The 17974-nt window shown below is 38.0% G+C and overlaps 2 protein-coding genes across 13 annotated transcripts in view; one reads left to right on the top strand and one right to left on the bottom strand.

The window, feature by feature from the left end:
- Positions 1–12589, top strand: part of rap1gap2a (RAP1 GTPase activating protein 2a) — an 80572-nt gene extending 67983 nt beyond the window's left edge. For 6 of the 9 annotated variants that reach the window (XM_066660611.1, XM_066660603.1, XM_066660593.1 and 3 more), the window contains 11 exons: positions 276–347; positions 456–542; positions 3260–3400; positions 4962–5108; positions 6021–6136; positions 6522–6620; positions 6730–6847; positions 7925–8027; positions 8219–8289; positions 8383–8423; positions 9149–12589. In XM_066660611.1, coding sequence (XP_066516708.1) covers positions 276–347; positions 456–542; positions 3260–3400; positions 4962–5108; positions 6021–6136; positions 6522–6620; positions 6730–6847; positions 7925–8027; positions 8219–8289; positions 8383–8391 — 963 coding nt within the window. In that variant the 3' untranslated portion in view covers positions 8392–8423; positions 9149–12589. Of the gene's footprint in view, positions 1–275; positions 348–455; positions 543–3259; positions 3401–3695; positions 4916–4961; positions 5109–6020; positions 6137–6521; positions 6621–6729; positions 6848–7924; positions 8028–8218; positions 8290–8382; positions 8424–9148 lie in introns of those variants that run through there. The other 3 variants (XR_010800351.1, XR_010800352.1, XM_066660641.1) reach the window with 3 other exon arrangements.
- A 22-nt stretch (positions 12590–12611) lies between these two features.
- On the bottom strand, positions 12612–17612 carry si:dkey-52l18.4 (uncharacterized protein LOC560708 homolog). 4 transcript variants are annotated; one of them, XM_066660653.1, is made up of 5 exons: positions 17354–17612; positions 15349–15702; positions 14572–14727; positions 14158–14186; positions 12612–13638 (listed from the first exon to the last, which is right to left on the bottom strand). In XM_066660653.1, the coding sequence occupies exons 1-5, from the start codon at positions 17418–17420 to the stop codon at positions 13537–13539; spliced, it is 708 nt and encodes a 235-aa protein (XP_066516750.1). In that variant the 5' UTR covers positions 17421–17612; the 3' UTR covers positions 12612–13536. The 4 variants fall into 4 exon arrangements, with proteins under 4 accessions (XP_066516750.1, XP_066516767.1, XP_066516758.1 ...); XM_066660670.1 differs by having other exon boundaries at positions 12670–13638; positions 15367–15702; XM_066660661.1 differs by having other exon boundaries at positions 13499–13638; positions 14572–14718.
- Between the last annotated feature and the right edge of the window lie 362 nt (positions 17613–17974).

Raw genomic sequence — 17974 nt, 5'->3', positions numbered from 1 at the left:
GTGTAACCTAGCAACCACCTACTAATGCTCTATAACCCACCTCCTGTAACACTGAAATTAAGCTGACAAAGTCCAGTTACCGCACCTCTTTGACCGTAGTGGGAATAGAGCCTTGAAATAAGACATAGGATCTGAATTGGAATTGATCTGAATTGGAACTGATTCCAAAATCCATTGTTTCAGATCAACAGAGTCATCCATAGCTTAAATTGCACTTATCCAAACCAGCCGAATGAAGATAAGTGTGGTGATCTCTGTCTCCGTTTTTGTTGCAGGTTTCTGTCACGGCCCGTGAGGACGTGCCACCATTCGGACCCCCACTGCCAAACCCTGCAGTGTTTAAGAAGGTGAGGAGGAGATGAAGGCTGTGTCAGGTTCGCTTAGCACAGCATGGGTGTTAGCACAGGAACAGGATGGTGATGACAGTGATTTTATTTATTTTTTTCTTCTCACAGGGTCCTGAGTTCCGAGAGTTCCTGCTGACAAAACTTATCAATGCAGAGAACGCCTGCTACAAATCTGACAAGTTTGCTAAGCTGGAGGTAAGTGGGAACTCCACGGTATGGACATGTCAGTTCAGCTTAATAGAGTTACAATTTTTTTATTGGTGCAAAATCAGTGGAGCAGGTTAACCACAGTAAGATATGCAGATACTACTAAGTGCCTTTTCTGAGTTTGTTTCTTCTGAATATATTATCTCACTACACTTGCAATGGTGTTTTGTGCAGTGTTGATTTTCTAGAATCCTTGGGTGTTTAGAAAGGCATTATGTAACAGTAACACTCAATCGTTCAATCAGTCAATAAATTAGGGCTGGACAATATTTCAGTATCAATATATATCACAATATAAAATGTTTCAATAGCAATGATATGATTTTCATAAACATTTTCAATTTTTCTATATATATTATTTACAGCATTATTACAGGGTGCTGCCATCAGTTCATTGCACTCAATTTTAAAGTTAGTTTAAAAATATCGACAAAGCCAAGAGATTGTTGTTTGATGGTAATGTTATGTTGCTTTTATTCTGTGGCATTTTTATTGTTTATATTGGTATCGGAAATATATTGTATTTATCGAAATTAAGAAATATATTTTGATTAAAATTTTGGCCACAATGTTCAGCTCTGCGATAATCAAGGGAATAATTGATCTAATTAAAACTTTATACATTTGTCCTGCTTTAGTTTAGTCATGGACATTGAAGCAAATTGTTCTCAGTTTTTCTTGATTGCTTAAACACGTGTGAAATGATGTCTCCATTTCCTGAAACTCTAAACGCAAATGCATAACTTCTAACCCAATTCCCCAAACTTCCTCATTTCAAGTCAAAATGAAGCTCTCTACTTAAACTTGCTATGAAACCAAACACTGTCTTCCGACATAACACACAATCACTCAAAAACACATCTGCTACAACATAGTCTTTTCACTGGTGAGATCAATTCAGAACAATATTATAAAAACTGACAATGTGTAATGTTGAGAATGGCTGTGAGTCACAGGTTGTGGGTTAGATTCCCGCTCCGGGTGACTGTCTGTGAGGAGTGTGGTGTGTTCTCCTTGTGTCTGCGTGGGTTTCCTCCGGGTGACTGTCTGTGAGGAGTGTGGTGTGTTCTCCTTGTGTCTGCGTGGGTTTCCTCCGGGTGACTGTCTGTGAGGAGTGTGGTGTGTTCTCCCCGTGTCCTCGTGGGTTTCCTCCGGGTGACTGTCTGTGAGGAGTGTGGTATGTTCTCCTTGTGTCTGCGTGGGTTTCCTCCGGGTGACTGTCTGTGAGGAGTGTGGTGTGTTCTCCCCGTGTCCTCGTGGGTTTCCTCCGGGTGACTGTCTGTGAGGAGTGTGGTGTGTTCTCCTTGTGTCTGCGTGGGTTTCCTCCGGGTGACTGTCTGTGAGGAGTGTGGTGTGTTCTCACTGTGTCTGCGTAGGTTTCCTCCGGGTGCTCCGGTTTCCGGCCACAGTCAAAAAACATACGTTGGTAGGTGGATCAAAAGATTGGCGACTTAAAAGTGTCCGTAGGTGTGAGTGTGTCTCTGGCGTCCTCTCCAGGGTGTGTTCCCGCCTTGCGCCCAATGATTCCAGGTAGGCTCTGGACCCACCGCAACCCTGAACTGGATAAGCGGTTACAGATAATGAATGAATGAATTAATGTATTCCTTATTGTACAGTACAATACACTAAACAACAACAAATATAATTCCCAGTATCCTGTCAGGCCAGAGAATCATGTTAGCATCTCAGGCTGTATCAGCCCTAGTCAGGCAAAAGAGGGATGACTCCCCTTGCTTACCTGACCACCCCTGACACGCATCAATGGAAATGACTACGCGTCTCCTCCTCTTTCTCCTCTTCTCCACCTCCTACTCTTCCTCTTCCTTCACTTATTCCTCCTTCTCCTTCTCTCTGGTGTCCTTGATCTTTTCCATCAGGTTTCTCTGGATTCATTGTTCCAAACCTGAATGAACTGACTCAGGCCCTTTTTTATCTTTCTATTGAAGGTTCTGACTGGTGTGTGATCAATTTTGACTCCTAGTGTTTCCACTGAGGTCATTGTGTTCTAGCTGGGCTCAAGCTATGTTGAATTGAGTGAACAATATTGAATGGTAATGTTTTCTAAATGAACACCCGGTGTAGGTGATGAAGAATGAAGGGATTTATTTTTTGAGTTTTACATTGACAGGTCAAAAGATCTGAATAATATTTTTTAAAAAAAGGAATATTGGTTAGAGTTTATGGAAATTGGGGTTATTTTAATAAATGGCATTTTGATTTTTAGTTCAAAAGCCTGTTTGTAGTGTTTAAGCAATCAAAAAAACTGCAACATATGCTAAAAGTCAGCACATTCTGTAAATGCATACTCAAAACCTCTAACAACCCACTCAGATCACAACTAAATTAAGGTTGCACACAGATTCAACTTTTTCTACAAATTGACCTGGGTGTGGTGTGAGTAGGTTAAGTAATGTTTTGGGTTCAGCAGATTGTTTGTATAACTAGGGATATTGTGTTCCTCATATATCCAGTGTCAAAAGAGAACAATTTAGACATCAAGTCCTACTTTTGTTGGGGTAACTAAAAAAGTGCAAATGCATGTTTTTGACAAATTATTTTTTTTTTTTCATATTGTACTCTTTTCACTCTACAATTCAATTCAAATTTTAGCCTCAGCTAAAAGTACCTGCATAAATACAGAATTGAAAGGAATGGAACTACACGTGTGTGTGTGTGTGTGTGTGTTGTGTTTGTATGTGTTCCAGGGGAGAACGAGAGCAGCTCTGCTTGATAACCTGCATGATGAACTTCACAGACAGACCCAGGCTACATTAGGGTTAGGCTCAGTTACAGATGAGGATAAGCTAGAAAATGGAGCTCATGGGGGTCTGCTGGAGTCTTTCAAGGTGAGCTTTCAAAAGTATCTGTAAGCCTGTAAACTACTACATTTGGTCATTACTAGAAAATGTGGATATAATGTGAAATGTAGGTGGTTATGAGAGTGGAATCAGCTCACACTGTTGAACTTCTTCACTATTCTTATGATTGAGACATTTTATCAGAATAATTACATTCAACAGAAGTTTATTCATCATTAATCATTAAATTTGAAACTCCTCCCAAAAAGAAAATAATCAGTGAATTCTGCTTGAGACTGAGGCCCTACAATGTGTGACTGTGTGTGTGTGTGGCTGTTTGCAGGCAGTGTGGAGGTGTGTGTGGGGTGTTTCACACTCACACACTGCTCATGCCGTGCTGATTTGTGTAGCAGCCATCATTGTCTTCTACATCATCCAGCTGACACAGACGTCCAGTGCCTGAACCTACAGACCACACCGAACACACCGAGTTTTATACAGTGTATAGAACATGCTAATAGACAGGCCTCAATAACAAATTAAAAGAGAATTCCACCTATTTTCTAGTCATTCATAGTTTTTTTCTTATACTGGAATTCTGCTGTTTCACATACAATTTTTTTGATATTTACATATCAATAACAATTCAATTATGAGGAAATAAAGGTTTATACATGTGTATATGAATAGGATTAAGTATTATTTACATAGATGCTGTAAAGTATAAAATAATAGTGATACTATGTGAGGTAAATAACAAAAGCGTTGGAATATTTGGTAAATTTAGCAGAGTCAATAAGTCTCAGGTGTCAAAGCCCATTTTGGTACAGTTGCATTTGACTTATTTCTTGTTGTTTCTTGTACTCATAAATTCGTGCAAAAGTTTTTTTGAGCCAACACACTTCCATTTAATGTTACAGATTATCACAGACTTGTTGTTCATTGTGGAGGTGATCATTAAAGTAAATGACATGGGGTTTAAAAAAGTTTTGTAATAAAGTTCCATTATAATGAAAACAGATTCTGTTCTGATTCTATTCCTCCTGAATTCTGCAATTACACTCTGTCCTGGCATGTGGCGCCATCTACTGTAGGCTCACGGTAGTGCTAGGCTTTGTACGTTCGTTATGGGGCGGTTTCCCAGACAAGAAACAAGCCTAGTGAATACAGATAAATATGACTAGTCCTAAACCAGTCCCATCAACATATTTGACAGTTAACTACGTCTCTCCAAATCAGTCTTTAAGCCTACCAACGCTTTTTTTCAAAGTGCAAATAACACAATGTGGTTAGTATCATGTTGAGTAATAATAGTGAGAAGGCCCTCTGAACCGTAACATATTTATAATGTAAATATAAATATTTTGAGATCAGAGATGCTACTATTAAGTGGTCTGCCTTAAAAAAAATATTTGCTGGTGTAAAAATGTACAGCAGTGCACAAACTATTAACACGGTGAATAACTTCAGCTAAATGATTCAGGCGCATTACTTCAAAATCCAATTTTAAGCTAGAGTAATACTTATTCTCTCTCTCTCTCTCTCTCTCTCTCTCTCTCTCTCTCTCTCTCTCTCTCTCTCTCTCTCTCTCTCTCCACCCCTCCCCTAGAGAGCCATGCGGGTGAGGAGTCACTCCATGGAGACGATGGTGGGCTCTCACAAGCACAAGTCCCCAGGAGCTGGAGGGGTACCATCCAGTGTGAGTGGAGGAGTTCTCCCTCAGAGCAGCACTGAGTGCACCAAGAGCACCTTCACGGTGAGAGAGGCATAGAGAGAGAAAGAAACGAGAAAGAGAGAGAGAGAGAGAGGGAGTGTATTGGAAAGGGAGTGAGCAGTGGAGTGAGAGGGGAAAAAAAGGAGATAGAGGTTTGGGGGGTGGGGGGTAGAAAGAGAGAGAGCATTAAGGCTCTATAATGAAATCTTTATTGGATGATGCAAGTGCCTGAAGGAGTTTTAGATTGGTGCTGTACCATTAAGCTCTACACTGTTACTTTACTCTATCAGTGCCTCACTCAAGGACAAACTCAGACCACTTAGTGTGTGTTTGGTTATTTGTTTTCATGGATTTTCAGGACATTAGGATTAGGCTGATGATACAGTAAAGGCTACAGTTCAAAGGTTTGGTTATTGTTGCAGTTATTGTTTTTTTACTCATATCTGTAAACAAAATGAAATCACTCACCTAGGGCTGGACAATAATTCAATATCAATATATTGTTTTTTTACTCATATCTGTAAACAAAATGAAATCACTCACCTAGGGCTGGACAATAATTCAATATCAATATATATCACAATATAAAATGTTTCAATAACAATGATATTTTTAAACACGTTATGTACATTTACAAAATCTGTCACTGACTGGCGTTCATTACAGGGCGCTGGCGTCAGTTCATTGCACTCACAATAAAATTTAGTTTCAATTATTAATATTGACAAAGCCAATAGGTTTATGTTTGATGGTGATGTCATGTTTCTTGTTTGTTCTGAAAAGGTTTTTCAGTGGATCATATCGATATCAGAATTATATCGTATTGACCAAAATTAAAAAAAACATTGTGTTATATATTTCTGTTGTATCGTCCAGCCCTACATTGACCATTGATTACATCTTGACATTTTCTAAAACAGGTGTATGTGTGTTTGTGTGCTTGTGTGTGTGCAGCCTCCAGTTGTGTCAGCTAAATCTCCTCTGAAGAGTCCAGTGAAGCGGCGCTCAGGCCTGTTTCCCAGATTGCACTCCAGCACAGATAGCCCTACTGAGAGACACCCAACTCGCAGGTCTCTCTTTCTCTTTGTCACTTACATGAAACACCCACTTAATGTATTGAAAGTTAATATTGTAGTTAAATATGCTAGGAGAACAAAGCTAAAGTCACACTGTCTGTGAGGAGTGTGGTGTGTTCTCCCTGTGTCTCTGTGGGTTTCCTCTCTCTCTCTCTCTCTCTCTCTCTCTCTCTATATATATATATATATATGTATATATATATATATATATATATATATATATATATATATATGTATATATATATATATATGTATATATATATTACATCAGATTTTGGCAAATCTGTCTGTAGTTATTTACAGATTACATATATTCTTCTATGCAGTGTGCATGTGATTTACTGGACTACTGTATATATTACCCTCTCTATTTCTGCAGCGAGCAAAAAACAGCAGACATAATTCCACACTCACAGGAAGTAAGGTCTGAGACATCATCTAATCCAAGTTCACCAGAGATCTGTCCAAACAAAGAGAGGTAGGTTGCATTGTGGCTTTTCAGTTCTGCTTTATGACTCAACAGCTGTATTAGTTCCTACAGTCAATGAATCATTCTTCTGTCTCACTGTCCTGTCTGTGTTCTGCAGGCCGTTTGTCAAGCTGAAGGAGTGCAGCGGCAGAACTAACATCTCTCGCTCGTCCTCCAGCACCAGCAGCTTCAGCAGCACAGCTGGGGAGGGAGAGGGCCTGGAGGAGCTGGATACGGTCAGAATCAGCACAGCTAGAGCCCGGCACAGTTACAAAATATGAAAGAATCACATCATTATTACAAAGACAATGTATAACACACATACTCTCACAAAAATACGGCACAGCTACAACATAAGCACCCAAAAATATTTTATGTAGCACTGCTCATGAGATCATTACACAATACATTAATAAATTATGGAAACAAGAAACATTTGTGGGAAGGCCTTAATAATAAGAATTTCTCATGTTTTTAAATAATTTCCATAATTTATTTTCCTATGTATCATATTAGTTCACATGCTTAAATATGTGTTGAAAGGATTTCACAAGCAGGGATATTTATTTTTGTATTTATTTTTTTGCACAGATATTTACTTGTTGATTCATTTATTGGTTGATGGTATTAATCAATGCTACACCTCACATTGCAGTACAACATTTCATGCCATGCCACAGCAAACTTCATCAAGGTCATAGAAGCTGCACATAATGCACCACTGCAAAGCATAGAGTATAGTCTAGGGCTTAGGGATGAGAAGGGCCATAGCACCAGGGATGAGCATAACAGGTTGAAAGGAAAAAGTGAATATTCTAAACCTATGGGCCACCAAAGGGGGTTTTCAAATCCACCTCAAACACACTGGCCTGGACAGCCGGGTATCAGATATACTACTTGTATGACCTAAAGTTTGTAGACACCTGCTTGCTCAATGTCTCTTTCGAAATTAAGATTATAGTTTGTTACGTTGTTTCCTGTTGCTTCAGCAACAGCCTGTAGTCTTTTACAAAGGATTTACACTGGATATTATAACATTGTTAGAATTTGATTTTTTTATTCAGCCATGTAAACATCATGATATTAAAGGATTAATCATTGAAACATCCAGAAAATTTCCACTTCCATTTATACTTCTCCACAGCCCGTTGTTGAGGTCATTGATCATACAGAGGTTAAATAAACCGGGTATTACCTGTATTACCTGAACCAGGAAGGGCTACACTAGATTGCTTTTTGGCTTACTACAGCAAGTGAGGGGCAGTTGGAGGACTGGTAGTGACAGGGCACTGGTGCATGTTGTGTTCCCCCAGAGCAGGCATCCAAGTTCGGCCTCATTCGCTGTGTTCAGCCCCTCGCTCATTGTGGAGAGCCAGAATTCTGCAACACCACTCATTATGTGCCGCAGTCCTACTGGTAATGAAATTAAAGACATTCACACACACTTGCACAGGCATGGACATGCATGTAAGAACATGCTCTCTGCATGCATGAACTCATCTACACAAGCTCCTCCCACCATACACACACACACACACACACACACACACACTCTCTCACAAACAGAAACTCAACATTTTACTATACATTTTTTCTTTCTATATCAGATGGGAAAATCAAAACTTCACCTAGGTCAAACCTGAAGTTCCGTTTTGACAAGCTGAGCCACTCTTCAACAGTGAGTGCAGGGGTCAGGGGTGATGCTTCATGCAACTCTTGGGTTAACTTTGATAGTGGAAATGTATCCTCTGTAATCTCTCCTGTGTTACAGGGGCATTAGGAGAGACGAGAGTGACTGCAGAGAGATAGCAGGTAATCTCACTCTTATCCTAGCTTTGTATCATCACTGTCCGATGAAAAACATTTATCTCCATTTTTGTTTTTATTTTACTGCATCATTTGAACTCACTGTTTGAGAATTTAATGAAGAAAGGACCAAGAGGAATGCTCCAAAACTAATTGTATTATAACATTTTTTTACATCAATTTCCTGTTGCTGTTTTGGGGATAAATGATTTTCATTGGACAGTGAAAGGGCCCATATCATAGAGAAAAATAAAAAATAGAGAAAAACTAAATGATCTGTTTGTTTACATAGCAGAATGTAACTGTCCATTTTGAATTAATTGCTTTTGGTATTTTGGTGAAACCCAGCACCTTTACACACATCTGCCCACTTACTGTATAGCAATATAGCTTCTCAATTTCAAATCCATGTTATAAGCAGTGTTTCATCTCAGGCAGCCAATCAGAACAGAGATTTTTTACACGTTAGTCTTAAAGGCACAGTATAAGAAGAGTAATAAAAACTGTTTATATATGAGAATATAGCGAGGTTCAACTGTGAAGTGCAAAAATGAAAAAATAAATAAATAAAAAAAATAAAAACATGAACAGATTTCAAAGAGAAAATGTGCAAAACAGTAGCATATGGGTCCTTTAATATTCAGTTTTCCCATGTATTATCTCCTTCATGTTCAGATATTTTCTTCTCACATTTTTAACAGAAGCAAATCTATGTCTGCCCACCTCTCTAGGCATTGTAGCTTAACCAGAGCCAAGAAACGTTCTGCTAATTTCTAAAGCGAAAAGGGACCATCTGCTGTATGCACCGCTACCACCTTCATCACCGCTCAGGCAACGCACCCCTCTATGAAGCCAACTGTACATACACACACAAACACAAACAGAAAGACGTAGGAGATGCACACAAGCAAGTCTTAATGGATACAACAGCAAGAAATTGGACTGTTTCCTTGTGTGTGGTACAATCTTACAAAAGCTTCAATGTTCAAAATTCAAAAAGGCACATTACTCTGATGCTGCTTCTCTTCAAACAGGTAGCTTGTGAAATATTAACTTTCTGATAACACTTGATATTGACTTAGTTTCAAAATGCTCAGTGTCTTTTTTGATCTTTGGATCATTTTCAGTTGAATTTATCATCTGCCTTCTTTGAAAGAGAAGCAGTTGCATTGATGGTTTGGAATGCAAAAAGTGAAAAAGAGACATAAAGCTATTTTTATGTTCAGTTCCTTGTGATTCCTGTGAATTTAATCTTTTTTTTCTGGTAATTTTTAATCACTAATTGCAGTGAAGTTTGGTAAATGACTGAACTTCAACATACTCAATTTTACAGCCACATTAAGGCTCCATCAGAAGTCTCTTAGAAGCCATAGGACATCATGTCTGTGTGGAGTTTTGTGTATAGATGCTGCTTACTGCCTGACTATAAGCTTCAATAGACTTTTTTAGTCTTCTAGTTCTCTGACATTATCTCCTGTCCCAGCTGCTTTATACTTTATACCTTCAGTGACTTATCTTATTTTCTGTGATGTCTAAGTACTGCAGAAAATGCTCCATCCACAAACGTGCTCATTTCATAACAGCCATTCAGAGATTGAGATATCATTTTACAAATTGTAAGCACAAAACCACTTCTGATCAATGAAGAATCTGCTGCAAACTTAAAAAGAAATAGAAATATAGAATGAGACAACCCTTCGTTTTTGTTCAGTAATTACATTAACAACAATTCCATTAACTCTGAGTACACGCTACAGAATGTAAGCCTGATTGTGCCGCCACAGACACAATTTAGAAGCTGTGAAGCCCCTAATTTAATGACAGTTCACTGCACTCATCTGTGTCAGCTACTCTGCCCTTTTAAAAGTTTCAGAAGGGAAATAAAATCTTTACAAAAGTATTTAAACAATTAATCTTGTATAGTGTCTCCACTGTGTCAAGAAGCAGGAGCATCAGTGAGCAACAGCCAAAGAGAGCACTAAGGCTCTACATTCATAATGTCACAGTTCTCATGTATTGTTATGAAAGACCAGCTGGTCTTTGTGGGTGGTCTTTGTCAGGGATCTCTTTAGGTGAAGTTCAGGTGAAAGGATCGTATAGAGTGTGAGCCTCCTCTGCAGTAGCTCATCCAATGATAAATATTGTGTAAACTGAGCAGTGTAGTGACTCTGAGTGCAGAGAAGTACTTTCCAGGAGACAAGAGATTGTATAATCCACTTGGGACTCATTTAATATGTTGGATCTATGAGAAGCAAAAAAAATAAAAATAAACAATGCAACCAGCTTCTAAGGCTTCGTAGGTGTGGAACAATATCCCTACACGATTCATAGAAAAAAAATAATAAAACTGATAGCAATCTCCTAAAAAATTACGTTATGAATGGAAAAAGCGGACATATTCTATTCTGAACCATTTCATATTCTAATTAGATAATGAGACTTTTTATATATTTTCTGTTAATAACATATTTTCTGCTTTTTAAAAAAATCTCAGAAGATGTAACTGTTAAATTTGATGTTAAATTTGAGTTTTCTCACCATTTGCTAGCTCTGCAAGCTCTTTGGGTCTCTGTTTTGGTCCTGTATGCTAGGTGTTTTGGAGGCTTTTACACAATGAATATGTTTCCAAATGTTGAAAAGCATGAACTAAGGTGATATTGCTCCATTCCTACTCCATATGTGGATAATATTGACATATTTTTGCTGTAGCTGGAACTGACCTTAAATTCAGGAGAGCGCTAATTGCATGAAATTAAACACATACTGAAAATTTCACAAAAATAAGCAACCTGGGTTACAGATGAGTTTCTATGGTAATCCAAACAGTGCATAAAAACTTATAGACAATTTAAAGTAGTTGTTTTTCCCTCAAACATACCACTCCAATGTAACAGATGTGAATCTTCTGAACGTAAACACACCAGAGAGAACAGAGTTTCCCCAACAATCGAAGACATTCCCTTTAAATTAATACTTATTTGCTTAGAATTTAAAGAAATGATCTGAGGTCTCTGACATATGTACAGTAATGTAGATTACAATTTTGCAATGGTGAAATCTTTTAGAATTTCAGGAAACCCACCATGGTTTTCATTCGTGTAAAAGTTAAATAATGTATCATTTTAAATTGTAACCCTACAGAGAATATATTTAATGGAGAGCACTGCAGATTCCAATTAGTTGGGAGCACGGTTGTTATGAATTGTTTAATACATGGGAGGAGCATGGATTGGTCAGTTGGCTCATGTAATCAATTCTTAAAATGTTCTGGCCATATTGCTCAGCAGTCCAGTTCCAGTGTTTTCTTCATAAGTTTATACAGATTTTGATATTTCATCCTACAGAATCTTTAATTGCCAGCATTATTTGTTATTCTAGTAGAACCTAAACTTCTTGGCCTACTTTAGTTTTTCACCTTTACTGCAGCTAATTCTCCCAAACCTACAAATGTGAACATATTTTGGTTAAAAAAAAAACTCATACAGTACTAGTGTCCAATGAACATGGGGTAAATCTTAAATGACTCCTTACTCCCTAAATAATGCACTACATAGTTCATTTAACTATGCTTTCTGCATCCAGTGTATTAAATGTTTGTAGGGAGTAGGGACCTGTTTGAGATGCAGTCTCAGACTCTTATAAAGCAGTTCATCTTCTCATTATTTTTTATGTACTTTTATATGATTTACCCAGCACTACACTCAATCTGCACATAAACCAGATCTAGTTTTGGAAACCCTTGCATTGTTCATATGTAAAGTGTGTGACTTGTAACCAATTGAGTCATGTTAGTGATTCAGTTTCCTTTCTAGAATGAGCAGGCCTTATGCACTTTCTGAAACGTCTTGGAAATGAGAAATGTTCCTGTGCATATTGTTCTCAGTTCCCCAAAAAAGAAATGATTGCGTCATTTTTGAATGATTGTTGCACTTGTACTGTGCTTCGCTAGGCACCCAAATGCTTTCTTTGTAGTGGGAGCTCACTGTCTGTGTGTAGCCCCCTGTTTGAACGATGTGCAGCAGTGCACGTCAAATATTTTGGTGCAAATTTTGCAAAGTGATGCTATGTTTAGGGTGTGAATCTGAGCAGAGAGTGAGTGGAATTGTCCTGCTACTAGCCAGGAGTTTGTTTGATAGAGAATGGAGCTGAAGAACCAACAACAGTGTGTTTATACTGACTTAATTTATTGCTTTTGAACCTTGTGTCGATGTCATGTAAAATATAATTACAGAGAAAATACAAGAGCTTAAATTACTGAAGATAATTTAAAAGACTATTGATGTATATGTATATTTGGTTATGTAATGTGCCATTGAGAATTTATTATGAGAATAAAATGTTGTATTTTGTGTCAAATACTGTTTTTTATTAATCAAACAAGGAAGCAAATAAGTTATTGTTTTAGCATATATACATAATTACAAATCAGAGTTTTGTAGTCAAATCAGTTACAGCACATTACTGTCCGTTACAAACAACACACCTTAGTATAGGTTTAATTACAGAATAAATTACATATGAGGAAATTCTTGATAGGTTTCTCTTAAATTGGAGCTTTTTCATGTTAAAACTCTGCCTGAACACAGTTCATTAAAACTCACTTCTTTTCTCTAATGTAATGCATATCCTATTCAACTACTATGAGATTTCCAACATAAAAAAGAACCGTTTACACCATCACATAGTTCTGTGAATATTCTTAGTTCTGTAAAATTACTGTCTACATATGAGGACAACTAAAATATCTTTTTTGGCTGTAGCTTTGTGATTAAAAAATTGAAAGTAAATAAAATGGGAGATTTAGCAGAGCCAGTTCAAAACGTGTCAAATATAAGGAATAAAAAAAGCCTTTACTTGGACAAAGTGAGCGCTAGCGGGACTGTGGTTGTGTGGTGCCCACATAATAGTTTTCCTCCCTCATTCTTAAACACCACAAACCACAGGCAGCCAAAGGGTGACCCAGAGTGAGAAATCCATAATCATAATGAACATTATGGATTTTGTCCTAAGTAGAATGAATTAATAATACTGTTTAAAGTGATCTTCAGCATGAAAATAAAGCACCTGTCAGAAATGAGAAGGCCTTATTCTCATCCAGAGAGGAGTGTGGTCTGTGGTCTCAGACTGTGGAGAAGTTCACAGAGGAGTAGATGATGGGCTCTCCTGTTTGGGATCTCGTCTCGTGCCTTGGACTCTTCAGTATCACTGTAGCGTATGTCACCTGTACAAATAATCACATGCAAAAACCCACACACACATTTTAAGCATCACATGTGTGTGCAGTAGGGCACAAACTTTTTGTAAAGCCAAATGGCTAAACGCAGCACTTCTGATTGAAAAACATAGGACTACATCCGAAACTACATCCAGTTTTGCGCACACACACACACACATATATATATATATATATATATATATATATATATATATATATATATATATATAATCATAGTGTTTTGGAAGAAACAAGCCCTTATTGTCCAAAATAAGTATCATTATATAAATTCTCTGTGAAGGACTGGCGCCCCCTCCAGGGTGTGTTCCTGCCTTGTGCCCAATGATTCCAGGTAGGCACTGGACCCACTGTGACCCAGAACTGGATAAGCGCTTACATATAATGAATGAATGAATATGTAAATTCTATAATGGTATCAGACGTTTGCACAGTAACGTTTGGAAATTAACATTAAAATGATTAATGCCAAAATTTCTGATATTATTATAATACTGAAGGACTTACTTCTGCTTTCGGTTTAACACGAACAGTGTCTACAAGCAAGAAAAAAGAAAAGGATCTTAATATCAGTTTAATATGCAGTTTAGTACAATATGAAACACTTGGTGGATATTCAAATGGATATTCAGCCATGAAGCAGCATTGATCAGCATTAATATCTGTGCTATTTTTGAAAACTTGGAATAAATAACATTTTAATTCCCATTTAAAAGACACATCAATGTCTTACTAAGCCATGGTAGAGAAATCTGATTATTGACTGTGAGGTTTCTCGTTATCAGATCACATTGTTATCAGAAATGTGTAAACCTTTTAAATGGATTACTGAGCAAATCTATTTTTTCTGGAGTTAGACTTGTGCACATGTAAACCCTCTCAGTCTCGCAGTGAGGAAGACGGGTGTGCTGTAGCTCTTACAGGTTCCTCGGACACGCGGTGGAACTGGGGGAGCACGCAGACATTTGGAGTACAGACAGTAGGTCAGTCCCAGAAGCAGAGGAAAACACAAACTGGACGCAGCACACACCAGCAGCCTGTCAGAGAGCCTTCTGTATGTCGTTTTAGCTGCAGACACTTAACAAAATCAGTGTGATTTAAGAAATGTCATATTTACACGTTTAATATTTGTTCATTGTCCAGTTTAAAAAAGAAATGTTCTTTTGAAGGAAAGGTTTGGCAAAAACAGTAATCTACACAATTTCCCAATAACATGATCAGCTAGGACAGGTCTGGCCCTCAGGTAACACTTTCTTTCACACTAGAAAGTGGCTTTATTTACAAAAAACAAAGTAGTAATGAACTTGTTTTTGCGAATTTCACAAAATGACAATAAGAACAGATATTAAATGAAATCCTATCAACATTCCAAACTCCTGAACTGAGGTGATGGACAGATAATTATTTTATATCACTGTTGTTAAGTATGTGCTCCACAAAATGATCTCTATAATGTGGAGTGCTGATCAGATACATTTGAGAACAAGTCTATATATCAGTTTTGTTAAATTGAGGTTTATTTTTACTCATTTTTTTCCTTAAAGAATAGTCTCATCGTGTGATAGTTTTAGTTCATTCATATGAAGTCACTAATTCTTCTTTTTTTTGTTTCATTTCCTCGTTTTTGTCGTATCATCAGACCTCAGGATTTTGTTTGTTTGTTTGTTTTAGGAAAAAGAAGAAACTTAAGATACATACTGATGTTTTCATAGCTACCTGCAGTCACATTGAGATATGTTATGTGCCCCCTACTTTTCACACCCCCTTCATAATCTATTTCACACATATACCCTCCAGAATCTGATTGGCTGAGGTTTATAAGCTGGAGCAGCAGCTGGGTGCTGTTGGCTGAGAGGGTGTTGTTAGACATTTGGAGTCTTTGAGAAGAGATGAGAGGAATGAAATGGCCTCTTTCTGTCAGACCCCATCCTCCTGTCCAGGCATTATGTCCACAGTCCAGAACGTTACACTGCAAAGTGATGCTGCCCCCTTCAGGCACAAACTGAGTACTGCGGTTTGCCCTCACTTTGCAGTTACTCTCAGAGAGACATGCTGAAAAAGAGTAAATTAGATTATTAGATACAAAGCACTTCATAGAATTGGCTAATACCTCCCTCACTCACATATTCATTCACATAGTGATTCACTCATTCATTTATCATGTTTAGAAGGATACAAATTCTCCACAATGGGCTGCCATTAGCAATACAGTAATCCCTCGCTACTTCGCGGTTCATCTTTTGCGGATTCACTACTTTGCAGATTTTTTCAAGGGGGCTTTTTTATTATTTACATGTTTTAGACTAGGCCTGTAGGTGACAAAATATATCATTTAGAAGCGTGGGTTGTTAACAGTAACAGGGAGGGTTTTAAAAGTCCAAATACTCGTTAAATACATTTAAAAAAAATCTTTCCTCTACTTCGCGGAAATTCGTTTTTCGCAGGTCTTGGAACGCATCCCCCATGAAAAACGAGGGATCACTGTAGTTCTCAATTTGTTCTGCATTCTAGTATGAGTCTCTCCAGTCACAGCACTGGACCCGCATTTGTGTGACGAAAAGGACAACAAAGGAAAACTGGCAGAAATCCAGCATGTCTACAGCTCGCACTTCATTCCCAGGTTTTGAGTAAACAGAAGCTCATCCTCAACTGGTTCTGTGATGTTTGATCCTTGTGGTATTTTGATCAAAACATGTCAGAGATGTTTCATTAAAAGCACAGAAGTGGGGTTCAAATCGACCCCTTTAACTACTGATCTGATTTATATTTGATCAGCATTTTCATATCGAAATACATGAAGTTCTACTCAGCATACTTAATATGTATGTAAATTGTATAGAAACCCCTTAGTAACAGCGAAGGCACCTACATGTATATGCACCCATTATGGTGTTGTGGTTCAGGTGCTCAATTATGCACCCTCAGCGTGTACAGACTTCTTATCTCCACTAAAATAAATGAAATGGGACGTTCTGGAGCAGCTGCCCATTAGGTCATCATGCTCAATACCAGTAGTCTGCTATAAGGTTATGAAGTGGGCTGTGGAGCAGTTTAACTGCCTTCTCTGGAATGAGGAGCTCCATCCCATACCTTTGCCTTGAGCTGATGTGGTGGTTGTGGTCTAGACCCAAACAACTTGACCTCATGTTAATTTTGCTGAATATAATCATATGCCAACACCATTATTCAAATCTCGAGTGTGAAGTGCAGAGGTTGGTACTGCAGTGGACAAACTACCAACACATACCCTTCGTTTCAGAAGAAATTTCGGAGGAGCTGGTGCCCATAAATATTTGGCCATAAAGTGGATGCCTTTTTTTTTTTAAATTCAGATTCATTTTTAGCCCTTACTTATTTAGACCAAAATGATCCAAAAACCACAAGAACAGAGCCATGTAAACTTCCTCTACTGAAAGAGACTGGACGTACAAAGAATTTCTGCTGCAGTTGTTATACAGTACTTGAGTGATTTATAGATACTGCTATTGTACTTCCGCTCAAGTTGAGTTTCTAGAAACTACCTTTAAGTTACCTTTTAATTCAAGTTACTATACTTTTGTATAATTATGTTTTAACTCTCGGTAGAGCACTGGCTTTTTCCTAAATGACTTGGAGACCAGAATATAGAAACATTCACTGCCTTGGCTGTACTTCTGTTCAGAAATGAACTAATACACTTATAGGCTCCTGTGACAGAGCTTACCTTGGAAGTTACATGAGAAGACTAGAATGAAGATCAGAGGTCCACTCAAAAGTACATTTGGCATCATGTGGCAGGCAAGTGTTGGGTAATTTCTGCCCACAGTTCTCAAATATTCCCCAGATGGATTCCAATCACCTTCATCAGTCAGCGCCGGGTATAAATCTCAGTAATGCAGCATTAATCAAATACATCTTGCTTTCGTTCCAAGTTGTGGTGTAATCGCTGTTCTCTTTCACTAGATTCTTTTCAAAAGCGGCTCCATTGTAACAGTGGGGTATGAGGAAGGAAGCTTGCAGACAAACTTTCCCTGCAGGAGGAAATCAAGGAAATCACCATGTCCTTCCTGTACACAGCCCAGAAAAAGTGTGTTGATACACAAACGCCTAAACTCTGTCTCCCACATCTTACTTATCCAAAATCCACGAAGCTATTTGTACACTGGAGCTTTACAATGAAGCAACATCGGAAATGAAGCGAATCGGTTACATGTTGTTTGAAATGAAAGTGATCTGTAGTGAAGGGTCCTTGGTGTGTCTACAGGGAGTTACCTGGCAAGGATATGTAGCCAAGTAGTAAATATGATGTCCTCAATGAACATAACACGTGTTGGTTAAAGTTCCC

This window comes from Hoplias malabaricus, chromosome 1 (assembly GCF_029633855.1).
Source record: "Hoplias malabaricus isolate fHopMal1 chromosome 1, fHopMal1.hap1, whole genome shotgun sequence".
Classification (NCBI taxonomy): domain Eukaryota; kingdom Metazoa; phylum Chordata; class Actinopteri; order Characiformes; family Erythrinidae; genus Hoplias; species Hoplias malabaricus.
This window is presented reverse-complemented; position numbering and strand designations above follow the sequence as displayed.

What these genes read in the sequence shown, in the direction of transcription:
- si:dkey-52l18.4 (XM_066660653.1), bottom strand. Translation starts at nt 17,420, where the DNA reads ATGATGCCAAATGTACTTTTGAGTGGACCTCTGATCTTCATTCTAGTC. An exon ending in CTTCTCATGTAACTTCCAAG is followed by an intron (nt 15,703 to 17,353) that starts GTAAGCTCTGTC and finishes ACTCTTTTTCAG; the next exon opens with CATGTCTCTCTGAGAGTAAC. An exon ending in AGGTAGCTATGAAAACATCA is followed by an intron (nt 14,728 to 15,348) that starts GTATGTATCTTA and finishes GATTTTGTTAAG; the next exon opens with TGTCTGCAGCTAAAACGACA.